This window comes from Misgurnus anguillicaudatus, chromosome 2 (genome assembly GCF_027580225.2).
Source record: "Misgurnus anguillicaudatus chromosome 2, ASM2758022v2, whole genome shotgun sequence".
NCBI lineage: Eukaryota > Metazoa > Chordata > Actinopteri > Cypriniformes > Cobitidae > Misgurnus > Misgurnus anguillicaudatus.
Window position 1 is genome coordinate 34,229,672 of NC_073338.2, and position 19,305 is coordinate 34,248,976.

Genomic DNA, 19,305 nt, shown 5'->3' on the forward strand with positions numbered 1-19,305 from the left:
GTTTTCCTGCAGTCTTTTGCTTGCACAAGGTTTATATAAAAATGAGGAAACAAACGCATTTGAGGCTCACGATATGTCATTACCATGTACAAAGCCCTTATTATTCATTTATGCCTAGTAAATACAGTTCTTATTCTATGGCTCCTTTAAATGTGCATGCTTTTATCTATTTGGCAATGTTTTCGCCAGGACTTTAGCAACAGCAGCTATTATTAACTCCATATAAGTGCATAAGCTTGACCAGAGCGTATTTCTGACACTCTGGTATTCTGTAACCTTTAATTAAATATTTTCTTAAATCGCTACATTTTAATATATTTTAAAATTCTGCATAAGGTAAAAGGAATGGGCCAGGAACTTTCTGTAGTGACCTCGGTTACCATATTACAAATGTTACTCGGCACTTCACATTGACAAGATTTCATTTTGTCATCTTCTATCTTAGTTCACTCATCACGACACTAGATATATTAGTTAAATGTCAGATTCAAAGGCCAACATGTCCACATCTCTTGCTACGTAAATGTCACCACCACCCAGCTACTGCAAATGACAGAGTTAATGCCTGCATTTATACACACTGTTCCTTCTATTCTCTGCAACAGCAGAAAAAAGCTTCTTGTTCAATGGCCAGATCTGAGGGCATCACTTGTTACATGTACTGTAATCATATATATTTAAAACCCTCTAAATGTAGTCTTCCTCCAAAACCAAAATATGACAAACAATGTTTTTTCAAGAAAAACACGAGACCCTAAGAAGGTAGTGATTGAATGCTAAAGATTATCAAACCCCCATGGAACATTCGGCCAATACAATACAAGTATCTACAGCAGTATTTATGAAGACATGCCAAGGTCGTGAGTTCAATCTTTATCTCAAATAGAAATATTGATTTTTTTAATGGGCTAAAGACTTCAAAAAAGTACTTTAGAAATGTCAAAACCTCAGACTCAAATACTGAAACATTGAATGTTGTGCTAATGTAATATCCTGTTGAAATGCAAAGATTGTGAATTAAAGTTTAAACTTCCCAACCATTCATGAAGATAGTATTCGTAAACAATAAAGCATGTTTGAGGTCCATTATCTAAATAAAAGTTCACAAAAAACGGTCTAGTATGGTAGTAACACGTCAGTAACACATACTTTAAAAAGCACCGTAAATCACTGTTAACTGCAGCATGCCAAAGTGGCGATCGAAATATACAGTTTTTGGCATATCCAGACACAGAAAACCTTAGGGGCCGGAGATGACCTGTTCACATCAGCAGTGTACATTCTTCAGCACTCCCAGTTCTCTTTGCTTCTTGGTTTTGAAAGCCATCACAAAGTTATTGGGGGAAATTATACCATGTCCCTGATCATCTGTCTGTCCCATGACAATGTAGTTCAGCCCTGAAAACAAATACGGAAATGCTGGTCAAGCTGTTGCTAGATGTTTAAAAAAGTGCAGGAAAAGAAATTAAAAAACAAACATCTTTAAAAGCCATTGTTATCCATACATGTTGCATCAACCCTGTATCACGAAATGATGTACCTATAGTCATGTAAATTTGTGAGTCTTAAAGCAACTGTGTAGTTTCCATGTAAAAATGACTTACAGCTCCACCATGTGGTTGAAAAGCGCAACAGTGCCTGGTGTCAGACACTCTTCTGCAGGCAGGGGGAGGGGCGGGGCTGTGTGCTCTACCCTCCACCGCCACTTTCAGAGTGTGCTTGTAGCAGCTAGGAGGCTGCTCAGGTTGCAGCAACAGTACAATTTGTCCAGTTAAAAGTTGTTCTATCACTGAAATAATTTTAGAGACATTATTTAAAGGTAATAAAACTACACAGTGTTGCTTTAAGCGTGACACTGACACAGTTTTCGGCCTTTTTTGCGTGAACATGTCACGCATTTCTGTTTACGTGTCACTGTCACGTATTTGTTACTCAACTGTTTTGTCCTATTTTCAAACCATTGACGGTTCGGTTTAGGGTTAGATTTGGTGTTTGCGTTAGGATGTCACTTTAAGTATTGGTTTACTTTATACCTTTTTTCATTTATTTTTTAATCATTGTCGTCTGGCATTAGGATTAGAGTTGGGTTTGGGTAAGGATGTTATTTTATGTAAATTTAACCAAAGTGACAATGGTAAGAAAATAGGACAAAACAGTTCAGTAAGAAATACGTAAAGGTGACTCGTAAACAGATATGCGTGACATGTTTACGCAAAAAGGCGGAATACCGTGTCAGTGTCACGCTTAAGAGTCACAAATTTACGTGACTATAGGTATGTAATTTCGTGATACTGGATGGGTTGCATGCAAACCAACCATCCTGATCCTGGCAATTCATACATATTTTACGAGTTGGCTAATTCGTATAAATTCATACAAAGTTAATTGTGCAAAAATGTACGATTCTCATAGAGAAAACAACAAACGAAACCAAACCCCAAATCGTACAAAAACTTACAAATGTGGTCGTATATATATTAATACAAATTCACTAGGGCTGGGTAAAAATATCGATTCATCAATGCATTGCAATTATTTGTTTCTCAATTCAATATCGATTCATCAAATCCTATGAATCGATTCAGCCCCCCGGCCAGTGGCGGCGCTGTGGGCAACACTCTAGTGAGAGCGTTCAGCAGTGTACAAGACGCGCTTTATCAAAACAGAAAGATCAAAGATGGCAAACAGCAGCACTTCTTTCAAGCCTGCACCATCAACGTGATCAAACATTAGTACTACTACACACATTATTTAAAAATATACTCAGGTACTTAATTGCTATTTACTTATTATTGAATCGATATCGAAGCAAACGAATCAATATCGAATTGAATCGAACCGAATTGAATCGAAGCCTCAAGAATCGAAATCGAATCGAATTGTGAAATTCCTAACAATACCCAGCCCTAAAATTCACCATGTGATAGCGTTGCACCAACTTGTGTCAGCCTTTGTTATAATTATATATAGTTTGAGCAGCTTAGATGCAAAAGCCACTAAAGCAGATCCTAAGTCAAAAATTGGATATTAACCAAATTCTTTCAGCACGTATAATATCTTAATCAAATAACTTTGCTTCAAATCCGCTTAATCCTGGCATCAGTCTATTAAGAAATACTGGTTTGTTTGGCAGAATCCGCTAAATGCTTTTCGATTTTTCAGCAAAGTCCTTTAAGTGCATTACATTCAAACTTGTGTCCCAGTCACATCTTTAGTGATTTTGCAATGGTTTACTATGTCTTGTCCAAAGAAGTGGATTTTGTTTAAAAGTGGAGGTTTATGCCAAAACAGGTTGCAGTAAAAGACATTCAAATTTGTAAATACCAAAGAAATGACTAAGGTGAAATTTGTGAAAATGTCAATTACTGACTAATAACCTTTTTATTGCTATTAATGTGAAATTACTGAACCTAAACATACAGTAAGGGGTTGTGTACACCAAAACTTTTAAACGCGGCTGACAACGCCGAATGCCAGCTGTTTTTTCAGCTGAGTGCCAGCCTTCTTCAGCTAAGCGCTTTGGTAGCTCTGATACGTCAGATGTGAGACGGTTGGTTGCTGTGATACTGACATTGACAAGCGGAGCTTTTCATCAAAAGTTGAAAATTTTTCAACTCTCGACGCTCAGGGCTGAGCGCGGAAAAACCGCTCGGCGACGGAAGAAAATCGCTAGCTGCTAGCTTATTTGAAAAACGCTGAGCTTCCATTGGAATCAATTGAAAACATGCGCCGCCGCGGGCGTAAAAGCGTTGGTGTGCACGCCCCCAGAGAGCCTGATAAAAATGCTAATTTACAAGAAAACATGTCAGACGCACTTAGAGGGTTTTGCATCTGAACTTCTCATAAGCTCTTTATTTAATTAATTTATTAAATTATTCTGTTTTTGAAAACATATATTTAAAATGGTTGACAAAAATGGTGATGCACCAAGCACTCGCTTGTTTTTGTTATTCTAACAAAAACATTTAATTTCAAATTGCTGTTTTTCTGAACCCCCAAATTATTCCTCCTGAACATTTCAAATTCTTCTATGGAACATTAAACCTCCAAATCAAGCTAGTTTTCAGATTTTCCAAGGAAACATTTCTACATTAAGTGATCTGAGGAGAAAGCATGGCACAGTGAAGTCACATACCATCCATGTGGTTACAGTAAATTATTATTTTAGCTGTCCATGACTGGAAGAAAACCATAAAAACCCTCTCCTAAGCATTAAGTTACACACCGTGACGCTGAGAATGGCATATCCTTACTGAATATATCTCAAATGAAGCCAAACCATGCCCCACACCCACAATCCACCTAAATCAATTATAAACATCTGCTTGACTCACCAGGTGCTAACAGTGGGTGTAATGAGTTTTTTTGTTGGAGAATCTAGATCAAGGTTAATATAAAGGCACTTGCCTCTTCTGACCAGAGGGCATTTTTTACAAAGTACTGTGACTTTGGTGCTCATGGTTTTCCCGGCCTGCTGGATGGCTAAACTTCCTTCCTTATAAAGATGCATAATGGAGAAAGTGGCGAGGATGCTCTGGTCCCTCATGGCCGCTGAGATAAGGGTGGCAGTAATCACTGTGAAAAAACAAACTCATTCACTGAATAATTTTTCTTTAAACAAATGCATGAAATGTGTTTGCATGGTAATGTATAAGGCATGTATAGTTTTCCTTCGTGCACTGTCGTTTTTACTGCGATCAGCATTTTTACTGCCACCGCAATTAAATAAAAAGAGCTGAGTCTCAGTATCGGCCAGAACACATTTTCTATCTAAAAGCATTATTATTAAAACTGAGACCGTGACTGAGAGGTTTGGTTAACTTTTAAAACCAGAAAAGTGCATCATTACTGTAAGTTTGTTGTTGACTTCCACATCACAAAATGTTGATGAATATGCTTTATTATGTATTTGCATATTTAAATATATACAAATGATTGGTTAAACATTATACAGAATTGCCAATTAAATATTGGTTAACATTACTGCTGATGGTGCACTTATTCTTCCACAAAACATGAATATTAAAGAAATAGTTCACCCAAAAATACACATTCTCTTATAATTCATGCCATCCCTGGTGCACAGTATATGACTTACTTTAGCTGAACACAATTTATTTTACAAAATATCTGTTTCATAAAGGTCTCAAAACATAAAACTCCAAAAGCATGACTAGTCATGAGATACGCAAGAACCAATGAGATTTAAAGTTATCAATTTGGTTTCAGTTTCACTTAAAAAAATGTTAACAGTTTTCTCCTCCACACCTTATCAATTCACTTTAGATGTTTTTATCCACTGGAGTCATTTGGATTACTTTAATGATGCTGTTTATATTTTGGGACCTACCTGTATATGTGGAAATAAAGTGAAGTTTGCTCTAAAGAATGTACCTCTGAGATTGCATGAATTTAATTAAATTGTAAGAGACTTTGTATTTTTAGGTATTTTAAAAAGTATTCCAAATGTTTTCATAACACAGTATTTTTATATCATTATTATTGTCAAAAGTAAAAACTCACAATGCGACTTCTGAGACTTAATTGCTAGTGTAAACAAGTAATTTGTTTAGTGCTTTTGTAATAGCCCTGAATGTGCCGTGTGCTAAATTCCAAAGCAGGAATATCCAAAACAAAGTAATTCTTTGAATTCCTGATGTTATCTGGCTTTGCAGAAAGCAAAAACAAATTCAAATCAAAACAACATCCACTTACCGAAGTTACTAGCGCAGTAATGACTTTCAATTGTTCCAGTCCTTTTGCATTTCTGCTTGCAAAGATCTTCCGAATATGTAAGAGCTTTTAGGAAACAAAGATTTATTTTAATGCACGCATAAGGTGATGACCGGTAAAAGAACAGCCTTATAAAAATGCACTACAATACAGGATAAAACCAACCACAAATCACATACACTTATTTCTGTTTAAGCACTTTAGCTACGTGGGACTGCATTAGTCATCTTATTTCACCAGCCTAATGCGTTCCATATGAAGCAAACATAATAAATCTTCAATACATTCCAATGTCATTACCTAAATATGGTTATTCCCACAATATACAGCAGTTTAACACTGTATTGCTACTTGCATTTTTCTTGCGTAATGAACCCTTCTGGTTTGAGGCTTGTGGACTCACCTATGGGTCGTGTGGTGGGTGGGGTTGTGCTTGCGGGAGTAAGAGGGGAACTGACTGTGCTTAGACTCCTCATTTTACACTGGTAATGACCAATGAATCCATCCGCAGTCAGACTCAGATCAGATATAAACACGACAAGGAGATGATTGCCATCAGAATAGATTGGGCTAAAGAACAAGTGGAAACAAAAATAAGAAAAACCTAAAATAAACGAATCATTTTTTAGTCTAAAGAAGCAAACCGCTTAGAGTAAAACATACTGTTGACACAAAAACAGATATTATTTTGATAAATGATGGTACCCACACAGTTGATGGTATACCCAAATACTATGGAAGTCAATGGGTACCATTTACTGTGTGGTTTGAAACAACATGAGGATGAGTAAATGATGACAGGATTTTTATTTTGGGGTAAACTAACCCTTTATTGTGTAATTGTTCTCATCATGTAGACATACAGTCTGTTTAATTTTAAAGTAAGTGTTTAGTACATGAAAATAAAAACTGCCATGATATTAAATTACACACTAAAGTGTCTGTATTAGAAAATATATGACCCAGTCTGTGAAAACCCAATTTAAGTAATTTTTAGGGATATACTGTTTTCTACGTAAATTTATCATGCATAATGTATAAAAAAGCACAAAGAATATTCAATTAAAATATATCCTTGATACTGTATGTCAAAGATAGATATCTATGTAAAATCAATAAGTGAAATCAAACTTTGATTCTCCTCATCTCATAATCAAATTACGAGACTTAAGACTGGATTTCATATGCATAACAAGCACCATGAGCAGGTGGTAAGTGCAGCCGAGCATGATGATAAACTGAGGGTCTTACATGGGTGGGCTGTCTCCGCAGAACTTGCCGATCTTCTGTGACTCATTCATTTCTCCCCCATTAAACACGGCCACATGGTCATAGCGGCAGTAGCTGTCTCTCTCCACATCAAACTTCTCAAACTTCAGCTCAATGATCTGAGAGATTCAAATGATAACAGTTTGAGCAATTGATTTGTGATTTGTTAAAAGCATGCCACACTCTAAAAATTGCTAGGTTATTTTTTAACACATGCTGGGAAAATATTGAACAGAACACATTGCTTAGCTAAAATTGACACAATTTGGGTTGTTTTAACCCAACTGCTGGGTTATTATCAGTGTTGGGGGTAACGCATATACAAGTAACGTCCATTATGTAATAATATTACTTTTCTGAAGTAACGAGTAAAGTAACGCATTACTTTATAAATGTACACATTAATATTTGAGTTCCTTTTTAAAAAAGTAATGAAAGTTACTTTTTTAGTTTAATTAATTGGATTTAAAAAAATATGTACTGAATTAAACTAAACGTAGTCACATTATGCACTCTATGCATATACGCCTCTGTGGGAACAGTTTGAGTCAGAAACTGAGATGGCAGGCCAGAGCTCGACATTTTTGTGATGAAATATGCAATTTCTAAATGCAGAACTTTTCAGTCTTAAAAAACACTGAAAGAGATGAAGCCTCAGCCAAGAAAAAGTAATGATAAAGTAACATACTTTCCATGAAAAGTAACTAAGTAATGCAATTAGTTACTTTTTTGGGAGTAACTTAATATTGTAATGCATTACTTTTAAAAGTAACTTTCCCCAACACTGGTTATTATAACCCATGGTTGCATACTCTAACCATGTGTTCTATCCAATATTTATTTAGCATGGGTTAATAAAAATCCAGCCATTTTATTATACAAAATAAGCTGTCTTGTTTTATTCACATTTAATTCTCGATCATCTTTAAATCAACAAAAAATCAGAAATCACCCTTTTTACTTTATTCATATTCTTTGTCTTATTGTAAACTATTGTTATTCAGTGCACATTGTTCCAAAGTTCCTGTAGCTCAATTGGTAAAGCATTGTGGTTTGATTAAAATGTTGCTTTGGATAAATTTTTCTGGCAAATGCATAAATGTATGCGTCTTCATAATCTTTCATTAAAAAGTAATAAAAATGGCTCTGTCTCTGAAATTATTTTTTGCTGACTCTTTCTTCAACCCCTACCTTACAACTGGGCAACACCCACTTTTTACAATTCAGTCAATTTCCAATTAACAAAATGAAGCTCTAATAATTTCTTCAAAGATGAATATCATGTTAAGATAATGTCACTGCTATGTCACATGGTGCTGTCACATGAATCTTGTCATTATAAACATATATATTTTTTAATAATAAATATAAAATTGTCTCTCATAAACTCACTTGTTCCTTAGGGGCAATAATATGCCAGAAACACGTTACTCCTGGAGGATAGTCCCTATCTGGCCAGTTAGGGGTCTTTATTGTCCCATTGGGTTTGTCCAAAAGACCCCCACAATACCGGTCACCTGTCATGGACACATACACATATTTATTTGATTTATTACTGTGGTCTAGGGGTGCATAACAACTAATTGTTTGCAGAAAAAAAATGTGTTTACATCATATGTGTGTGTATTGTGTATAATAATTATGTATATATAAATACACACACATGCCTGTAAAATTGTAAGAAAAAAATTGATAAATATATATAATATATAATTATAAAAATGTATATACACATGTTAATATTTCTTAAATGTATACATGCTTGTGCGTGTATTTGTATATACATAATTATTATACACAATACACACACATATATTATGTAAACAAAAACATTTATTCTGCAAACGATTAGTTGCGATTGGTTGTTATGCAGCCCTACTGTGGTCCATAGCCTGTCTGTTTTTATAAATAAAGATAATTATATAATAGTGTAACAGGGTCCTAAATGCTTCTTACACTGAAGTGGACTCTTCTCAACCCATTTGTCAACCCAATATCATTTTCGCCTGGCTGAAAGTGTTAGTACTTATGTTTCTCATCTTCTTAAGCAGTGATGGTTTTAATGGATTTTATGATAATTTTTACAAATTTAGTAAACAGACTCCAAATCCAATTTAAATTTTTATAGAGATACAAACTTTTAATAAGACGAAGAGGGAATTTAAATGACCCGACGAGCAAAACCGATCACAGTTGAACTAAACTTACTGTAAATAACACAGGGAAGGGCCACTTTCTATATTGAGACAGAAATGAATGGCCAGTTACCTCTTTCATTTGGGCGAATTGCTGAGTATACAGCTACAAAACCACTCCCAGCTGTGTTGGCGTCCGACACCATGACCACTTGCATCTTGTTTCCATTGGTGACCAGCGCTCCAGGTCTGGCAGTTCCACAGAATCGGCCGAGACGCTGGCCATTGATGTGTCCATCATATATATCTACATAATCGTATCTGCAAAGAGTATCACTCTCAAGATCCAGGACTCGAAACAGGAGGGAGACCACCCTCCCCTGAGGGACCTAGGGATCGAAATGAGTAAAGAATTAAATTCTTATTAGCATGAAATACACACTGAGCATGAAGAGATATCTGCCAACAATCTGAGGAACTATTAACGAGAGTGGAATAATAATTGTCTCCGAGCATGAAAGAGGTCACAACTGGATATTAAAGACATTTCTAATTCATTAGCGGTGTTTGCTTAAAGTGCTTAACTCTTCCCACACTTCCATTTGAGATTTGGAGATAAATGATTTTGTAGTTTGTTAATGAGAGATGTGCTATTACTTTTCAAAACTAACTGAATTAAGATTGCCTGGCAGACTTAAATTAAAGAAGGGACTTGCCATAAACTAGAGCTGGGACTTGGGCCATTAAGCAACCAACTAGCCTGTGTTATCAGAAGAGTGAGATAATAAGTATCATTTACATTTTATCCAAAGCGATTGTAGGAAGTCAATCTATATTTTTTTATCAGTATATGGTTTCCTGGGAATCAAAGCCATGGCCTTTGTTCTGCTAGTACACATGAATTGCAGAAAATCTTAATTTTAATTTCATATTAAACTCATATTTGGACTGATTTAAAGTGGGAAATATTTTCTTTCACATAAAAGACATGCATTATGATATCTCCCACACATCTGTGCCTTACTGTAATTCTCCACACACATTTGTTGTTGGGTGGGTAGACGTTAGGGTAGCCCTGACTCCCAATCAATCCCGCGTCTCCTGTAAAGTTCCCGCCACATGTAAAGGCTGGTCTGCAATAATAAGAGCACAGTAGGGGAAATAAGTCATCGAAAAGATTTACATTACAGTGCTTTTACGTGCTTATGGTTTTAAATATGGCAAATAAATTACATTACATACATTAATAAGTTTAACATTAACGTTTATCGACATTATTGTAATGCAAAATGGACATTAATGTATAATATAAAATGCTAACGACTGTTACAGTAGTGCAAATCATCAACATTATAATCTATTCATCCCTACTTCTTAAAAGCTATGTAGTTTTTATTATCCAGGCTACTGAGAAGGACAATATTGATATACTAAGTATTTAGTAAGTTTCTCATACCTTCGTTGTCGTTGCGCAGAAACAATGTTGAACAGAGCGGCCGCAAAAATCCAAATTATAATCCTCATTGTATGAGGCGCGTGTGAACAAATGTGACATTCAGAGAGAAGTTAAAGAAGGTAAACAGAAGGTAAATCTCTAGAGATATTAAACTCCTGACTGAATCCTGCTCGTGAATGTGCTGATTGTTCGGCAGGAGCGGAAAGGGAACAGATTTCCTCCAAAGCACAAAAAATAGAAACGTTTTTTTTACGCCTGTTGTTCTCTTCTATTAATCGAGCAAATGCGATGCAACTTCGTATTGCATTGCGTTTTTTATGTGACGTAACATGCTTAACAACAGCAGTTTAAATTGTAAGACTTTTATTTTATTTAGACTTTTTATTTTATTTACTTTTTTATTGACTTTTTTTTACACCTGTTATATTTTACCAAACTTAAACATACTTATTTAATACTGCAATGAGGTTTTTATATACCGTATATAAAACATTGATTTTACCCTACACCTTTACCCAAGTCAACTTAGTTTAACACTTGATGGAAGACCACTAGATGTCTACCTTGCACAAGATTTTATCATCATTTCTGGTCGTAGCCTATTGACTATTTTAGTATTACTTCAACATTGTCATGTTATATAATGTAATACAGCTTTCACTATTGTGAGTACAACTCGCTTAACAATTCTGTCACAAGCACATCTTTGATCTGTTTCATATCATATGCTGTCATTATATTGACAGCTTTTTGATTTCTATAGACCAGTGGTTCTCAAACCTTTTCAGCGTGCGGCCCCCCTTGTGTACAGTGCATTTCTTTGCGGCCCCCCAAAGAAAATGTATGACAAATTTTTTCTAAAATGTAAAATTTTAATTAAACAAAACATATACAATTAAAAGTAGTGCTGTTGGTTAGTAGCCTACTAGCCTTATAATTGTTTTTATATATATTACATAGAATTCATGATAAATTTGTGTATTTTATAAAATGTCATAAAACTGGGCCCCCCCTGGCACCATCTCGCGGCCCTCAGTTTGAGAACCACTGCTATAGACCACTTACCCTGGTTAACATAAAATGTATTTACAGTTGACATTTTTACAACACATTGTGTAAACCTAGCAAGCTGTGAAAATCTGATTACAATTCAATCACTGGGCTTGTTTAGCATTTTAGTAATAACAAAAAACCTAGAAAAAATGGAAACAAATGAGACAATTGTTCACATAAAACATTTATAGATTTATGAAATAAATGTGAATAGCACAGCACATATAATTGTGTTTGTTACAAATGTGTTAGTTCACATCACATCAGATCTTTGACTTTCAGCAAATCTGAGCACATTGTTGAGATCTCTCTTTAAAACGGAGACACTCTTATCTCTCTTATAACTCTTATCTTGACCATTTGTCAATAAAAACAACTGAGATAAAAGACGGCATTCCCTTAGGTTCTTCTAATTTCTGAACTCGCATCTCTTTCCAATGGACATCAACTCCAAAAATGTATTCTAAATTGACCATTTTTTGATTGACTGTTTTAAATTGAGTATTACATACAGATTTAAGCAATTTCCTGCTGACCAAATGTTTGCAGGTTGCCCTTTAGCATACCTCGGCCCACTAAAAATGAGGATAAGTGATTTTTACGATGCACTTACAAAGCCTTATTTATTATGCTTGTCTCTGAGCCCTGGCACTGCCTTTGAATCGGCCTCTGGCACTAAAAACAAGGACTTTCATTTGGGCTCTCGCCATTCTGTGGATTAATATTAGGCTTAATGGAACGAGATGTGGCCATACAGCCAACTTTGTGACATATAATTCATTAATGCAAACTGTTGGCTTAAAGAAAAGTAGTGACCTAGTAATATTTACTCAAATGTAAATTGGCATCTAATGACTGAACTACAGGTATTACATACGAAGGGGAAACATTGAAATTGAAAAGGTTTAGAAATGCGAATAATGAATATTTGCTGTGCTCTTTATACTTATGAAAGAAGATCTGATTATAATGTTTTTGTTTTGTCATCCACATGTTGGTCTTTCCAAATCCGGTTTGCCACTTCATGCATGCCAGTCTGATTTTTTTAAGAAACAACTCCTTGAATGACCCTAAACAATTCACACGTAAACAATTACAGGCAAATTGAAGGAGCATTCGCTGCCTTGTCCACAACACTAGAGTTTCAAAGAGGCACATGGAAGTCATGAAGACCATTACATGGTTTGTTTTTGCTCGCAAGGATCCAAATATCATATGTCAGGTTATGCTTCAATTCAAGTCTGTGTTATGGTGAAGCTGCTTATTATTTCCCAGGATAGTCTGTGAGAGCCTGTCGGTGTGGCAGTCATATTGAACAGCCTTGGTAAATATTTCTGTGCCCAACCCCCCCTAGTAAGCTGGTTTTCATTCACACTGTTATCTGAGCCCACTCCCAAAAGACACACGGTGAAGCGATGCCAGACCCTGCTAAGTGTTTGATCCTCAGCTTTAATTGATTGAAAACTATGATGGTGCGTTTGAGGCAGACTAGAAAAAGTTATGAAAGGTTCAAGGATGAGAGGAGACACGAAAAAGAAACATTTTCGTCCCTGTACCAGCTGTCATTAATATGGTGACATTTTTGGTAATGGTGTGGCCTTGCACTGAATAAGCAGCAGATTGAATGGTTTTGGCTGGTTCAGAAGGCAGAATATGATCAATAACACAGAATCACATTTTTATAGCACCAACTCGGATATCAGATATTAAGTTGCACCTGTTCAGCATTGGGATTTAGTTTAATCAAATGATTCTTTGGAAAAAAAAGGGCTTTTATCAGTTACTAGTACTGGGGATTTAGTTATAATGGAATCTCCTGTACAAATCACATTTGTGATATTGAAATAAAAAGGCAGATGTGAGCATCAATGTAATGAATGAGAAAATTAATTTCTTCATAGCACTTCAGGAAAAAATAGTTATGTAAGCTAAATCTACAGAGACTCAACATTCTTGTTTACTTTTACATTTATGTGCATTACAATGCACACATTTTTATTACTATGCGTGTTCCCTGGGTTTAAACCATAGAGTGTAAAAAAAAGATGGACGTAGAGTCTGTGGCGTCACCCATAGGTTTCTGAAGATCGTTGACCCAAATGGCGATCTTCATGTGGACTTTCGGTCTCGTGGCCTTAAATTGCGCGTGCTCGCTTAGTCTACGTGCCCGTAGGGTGTCCCATCTGTCATTTTTACTCTTCGAAGTGTGCTCATCAGCGCCCCCTTTGCACTCTTGATGTGGTCTTCAGCGAAGCCCGCACTGCAGCAGGCTTTGCGCACTTTACCGACACAGGCCCTGTACCAAATGGCACACTCTGGACTTGTGGTCCTCCTCAGAGTCCACACTTTGATGACATCACGTAGTCCAGACTTTAGGGACCCTTGATGCGAGTCCACGTGGGTGCACCGGAGTCGTATTTTGGGACAGACTCGAGCATCACACCGGAAATAGGTAGAGAAGTTGCCTGTCAGCGTGAACTCCTCCCTTCCGTCGTCTGATTGGTCTGATTGCCCTTTCGCAAGGACTTCTGGGTTGGTAAAGTGCGCGAAGCCTGCTGCAGTGCGGGCTTCGCTGAAGACCGCATCAAGGGGGCAAAGGAGACACTGATGAGCACACTTCAAAGCATAAAAACGACAGATGGGACACCCTACGGACTCGTAGACTAAGCGAGAACGCGCAATTTAAGGCCACGAGACCAAAAGTCCACATGAAGTGCGCCATTTGGGACAGGGCCACAGTCCCAAAATAGGACTCCGGTGCGCCCTCTTGGACTCGCGTCAAGGGTCCCTAAGGTCTGCACTACATCATGTCATCAAAGTGAGGACTCTGAAGAGGTCCACAAGTCCGGAGTGTGCCATTTGGGACAGGGCCTTTGAACCTTAAAGTAGGCGGTGCCTGCCATCGCCATCTTGGGGGGTCACCATGCATCAATCGCAGATATCCAAAAATGGGTAAAGAGGTGGGACGTGGGTGAAGCTGAGGTGACTGGTTGCTGAAACTACTCCCGCCTAGCTCGACTCTAGTGACAGCAGTGGCAGTTCACCCATCACTCAAGTGGCCACGCCCTTAATTATGCAGAACTTTAAGGCTTAGTTGTCATGAAGGGCAAAATTAGCTATATAGCCCAAAAACACTTACCAGGCTGTAATCATATATATTTTCTGTTGTAAAGTTGGGCATTTAAAATTTTAACAATTGACTCTTTTGGAGCCAGCCTCTACAGCCAGTCGATGAATTGCAGTTTAAAACACTTCCGTATTGGCTTCATCATAGGCCCTGTCCCAAATGGCACACTCCGGACTTGCGGTCCTCCTCAGAGTCCACACTTTGATGACATCATGTAGTGCAGATTTTAGGGACCCTTGAAGGTAGTCCACATGGTTGCACCGGAGTCGTTTTTTGGGACAGACTCGAGAGTCAAGCCGGAAATAGGAAGAGAAGTTGCCCGTCAGTGTGAACTCCTCCCTTCCGTCTTCTGACTGGTCTGTTTGCTCTTTCGCAAGGACTTCTGGGTTGGTAAAGTGCGGGCTTCGCCAAAGACCGCATCTAGGGGGCAAAGGGGGCGCTGATGAGCACACTTCGAAGCGTAAAAATGACGGATGGGGCACCCTACGAGCTCGTAGACTAAGCGAGCATGCACTATTTAAGGCCGCAAGACAGAAAGTCCACATGAAGTGCGCCATTTGGGACAGGGCCAGAGAGATTGAAAGGTTGCCCCTTGGTTTAAACCCATGACCTGTAATAAGATATACAGGAACACATTTCAAAAATAATTTCCTCTTAATGCTTGAGCTACCATTTATAGCTAAAAAAAGAGACAAAAACTAATTAGTCTTATGGAAAATTATTAGCTCAAGATGGATATTGGTTAGTTTATTTATAGTGCTACTGCCCAATATACACAGAGAATTGTTTAGTCAATGGGTAAAACAAAATCAAATATAACAAAAATTAAGCAATTGGCATTTTGCCATGTGAAATTCAATAGTCTCAGTAGGCATGAACCCTCTTTTAAATGTCAACAGAGATTCAGTTGCTTTCATTTCGGTAATTGCTTCAAAGTACATTTTCAGTGATTTATTCTGCAACAGCTGTAAACTTCAGATCTGTCGCCACATTTTAGAGTTTGTACATATCTTAATCCAACAAATCTAATTTAAATAAGACTGCTACTACGACAAACCAACGAATCACAAAATGTCGAGTCAAACCATAATCCCACTTTGACTGGCCAAAACTTCACTGGAGATCCCGCAGAGGATAGATTAGTGACAATACACTGTTAGAAAGTGTTAAAATACAATCCAAACATAATTTTCTTTCCACCAGGGCCTACTTAATCAATGCTATAGACAAGTGCAGACAGGGGGAACGTTCTCCAAATGGAAAAATGAATTCTGAGTCAGCCCACTGGAGATTAAAAACGGGTAGCAAATGAATAATGGAAGAAGACCATGAAGCAAAAACAGCACGAAAAATGTGGCGAATCATCAATATTCCTTATTGAGATTGTCTCTTGATGAGAAAGTACAGCTGTAAAAAAGAAACTTGTTTTGGTTAATTTTTGTTTCCTTGTTAAGGGACCTTTCACCGAGGTAGAAAATTGGATGATGAAGGAAACTGGGAATTCAGATTCATATAATCTACCCCGGACTCATCTGTATACAGTGTTTCAAAGTGAAAGTGCTGATCTGTGATATCTGCCGAATCTCATTTCACTGCTGAAAACCAAAACTAATCCAAGATCACCACCCTCACCCAGTCACCCTGAAACAGTTGCTCGTTCTAAAATTGTGACAGAAATGATGTCATATTTATGTGTTATATACCACAAACAGAAGTATTGATTGTTTAAAATCAATTAATTTAGATGTTATCCAGTGGCAGCTCGTGGCTGCTCTTCCAAGGGGCGCAAATTCAAAATATGTGTTCGGAGTGTCATGTGTGTTTTCAAAATATGTGTTTGTTGCGTCATGCGAACATGTTTTGTCAAAATTAGTGTCAAAACTGTTTATAATAAAAGAGACGCTCATGTTCACAAAATACACGCAAGACACTCTGATTACACATGAGATTATGCGAGTATCTGGCGAACGCTGCGTCTCTTTTATAACAAACCCTTTAGAAGCGTCTGCAGCAGGCACTTATTTTGACAAGACACGTGCACATAGGATCACTCGACGCACCAAACACATATTTTGAAATTACGAACCACACACATGATGGGATACATATACTGTTAAACGTTTTATTGTATATATGCGGTAACTCAGTAAGTTACTGTAACTGCCCCCTTACAGTACCATTACTGTACATGTTTTTTTACAGTATGATGCCTTTACCGCAGTTCCATTTTACAGTATAATACCCTTACTGTAACACAGTGCTACAGAGTCACTTGATGAAAGTTACTCGACACTCCCCAAGTAGCCTCTTCTGTCACTCTCCCGACACTCCGAGGAGCGAAATCTTGGCGTCACTAGTGTTTTTGAAGTCTTGCGGTCAAATTCAAATCTGACGGTCAAGCATTTATCCATAATCCCTTTCTTGTTTCTATCTACAATTCTCAATAAATTATTTAGACTGCTGAAAACAATTCACATTTTGAAATTTGCTTCACTGCTAAAACCATAACAAATAAAATGTATTTCATTTCATAGATATATTTTATTTTTCCATTTTATATGCTTTTATAACACTATTATATTCAATTACAGTAGCACTATGGCTGTTGTTTTACAGCAGTCTACCGCAAATTCAAAACATACAGTAAATCACTGTAAATTAAATGTTAATACCCATAATGCAATGCATATTACAGTAATGAACTGGAAAAGAAAATTATGGTAACTGGGCATTTCGTGGTAATATAGCTATTCAAAATCCCATCCTTGAATTCTATTTTTACTGTATATTCAACTTACAAGAGATTCCTGTATAATGAACATCACATGCATAGCTAACTAATGGATAGGCAACAGAAGTCTTTGAAGTTACTAAGTCAGAATCCTAAAAGAATATATTTTAACCCAGCAACAGTGATGGCGTGCAGCTGTTTCTTGTTATTAGTTATGCTAACACATTGTGCTAAAGGGGACAAAATTCTTCAGGATTTGGGTCAGAGGAATCTGAAATGCAAATGTATCGTAATTAAAGATATATCATCAAAAGAAATTAAAACCCTATGAACCGCACATCTTTCTTTCTGATCTGCGTGTCAACATTTGCTCCGTGCCGCCATTGGCTGGCTTTCAAATCACAATTGAAGTCAGAGCGACCATGGTGCTCTCTACAAAGAAAGAAAAACAAAGTCTGTGATGAGGTGTTGTGAATAGAGAGAGAGGAAGTGTAGGTCACAGCCATATGGTCTATATGCTAATGGCCAAATGCTTTATCTAGAATTACTAAATAAACACCCATTGTTTGGTGATAGTTCGCCTGGCTAAGGGCCGCCCCAAAACGAAGAGAGCAGCGGCCCCTGCGTCTGCATTTACCAGTTCTCTCCTGGTTTCTGAGGGAAATGCTCAATATTTCTGTGATTCGCAGGCGCAGCTGTGACAAAGCGAAAGCTGTTTTCATCGCAACGACTGTCTATTGCACCCATGCGGCCCGACTGGCTGTATATTTCAGCAGTGTCTTGAAAGAGAGCCACACAGGGAGAGTGCTTTATCCACCTCTGTCAGCTTACAGTATTGACTCGGCGCCTGGTCCTCCAGTACCCCCCCTCTGTCCTCTCTTATCCTTTTTTTTGTATTTTCTCCTTTCTGTCTTCTGTTCCCCAGCCAATCTCTGCTAGTGGCTAACTGTCCAAACAATAAAACAAGCTCTGATTAACATACACGGTTTGAAACAGATGTTTGGCTTTAGAAATTATGTTGGTACATGGTTTGAATTCATGCAGCACAGCGTGTGATAGTTTGGTGGAAGTATTGCATTCATATCAAAACTACTCTCTATCAGACTTCATCTCTAAGATTTAAATATTTCCTGGTTGAGGTAACATTTGCATAATCAAAAATTTCCAAAGATAGCAGCTGTTTCCCTCAAGAGTCAAAATTCTTTTCTATTTACTGAAATTCTTTGGATGAGCTCCCATTATTATTTTTTTTTGTTCAGGCACCATGATGCAATGATTGGGTTAAAGTGGTGTGTAGCCTACAGTATTCCATTGCATGAATCTAATACACAACTTCCTATCATGCTCTGTTAAACACATTGTGATTACTTAAAATCTAAAGCTGAAAACATTATTTACAGTTTATGTAGTCCTTTTGTCATTATTTAATCAGCAGAAAGCAGGATGATGATTTTATTTATGGAGGTGGGTGACTGTTACATGAAAATCCGAGTGGCCACTTGCCAAGTCACTCCCTTGTTAAGCAGCACAGCAATTCCTGCAGTAAACAAACAGCAAGTGGCGCTGTGCTTCACAAAATACCCATACATTTGAAATGCCCCACAACTCGTATGGTGAATGTCCTCGATCCTTATAATGGCATATGCAATACAAGAGTTACGTGTTGTTTTAATACTTCTCTAAAAACGCAATTAAACGTGTAAATCAAAAAGCACAGGAGAGTACTTCATCTGTAAATGATTACCGGTCTCCCGCAGGGGTGTGCCGTAGGACCCATAGAGTTTAACCCCCCCCCCCATTC

At 37.3% G+C, this 19,305-nt stretch overlaps 1 protein-coding gene across 1 annotated transcript; it reads right to left on the bottom strand.

Moving 5' to 3' along the window:
* Positions 1-858: 858 nt before the first annotated feature.
* On the bottom strand, positions 859-10,889 carry pcolce2a (procollagen C-endopeptidase enhancer 2a). Its single transcript, XM_055202825.2, has 9 exons — positions 10,594-10,889; positions 10,162-10,270; positions 9,271-9,526; positions 8,395-8,519; positions 6,985-7,121; positions 6,137-6,303; positions 5,716-5,799; positions 4,408-4,575; positions 859-1,398 (listed from the first exon to the last, which is right to left on the bottom strand). Exons 1-9 carry the CDS (start codon positions 10,659-10,661, stop codon positions 1,268-1,270), a joined length of 1,245 nt encoding a protein of 414 aa, XP_055058800.2. The 5' UTR covers positions 10,662-10,889; the 3' UTR covers positions 859-1,267.
* Positions 10,890-19,305: the final 8,416 nt, after the last annotated feature.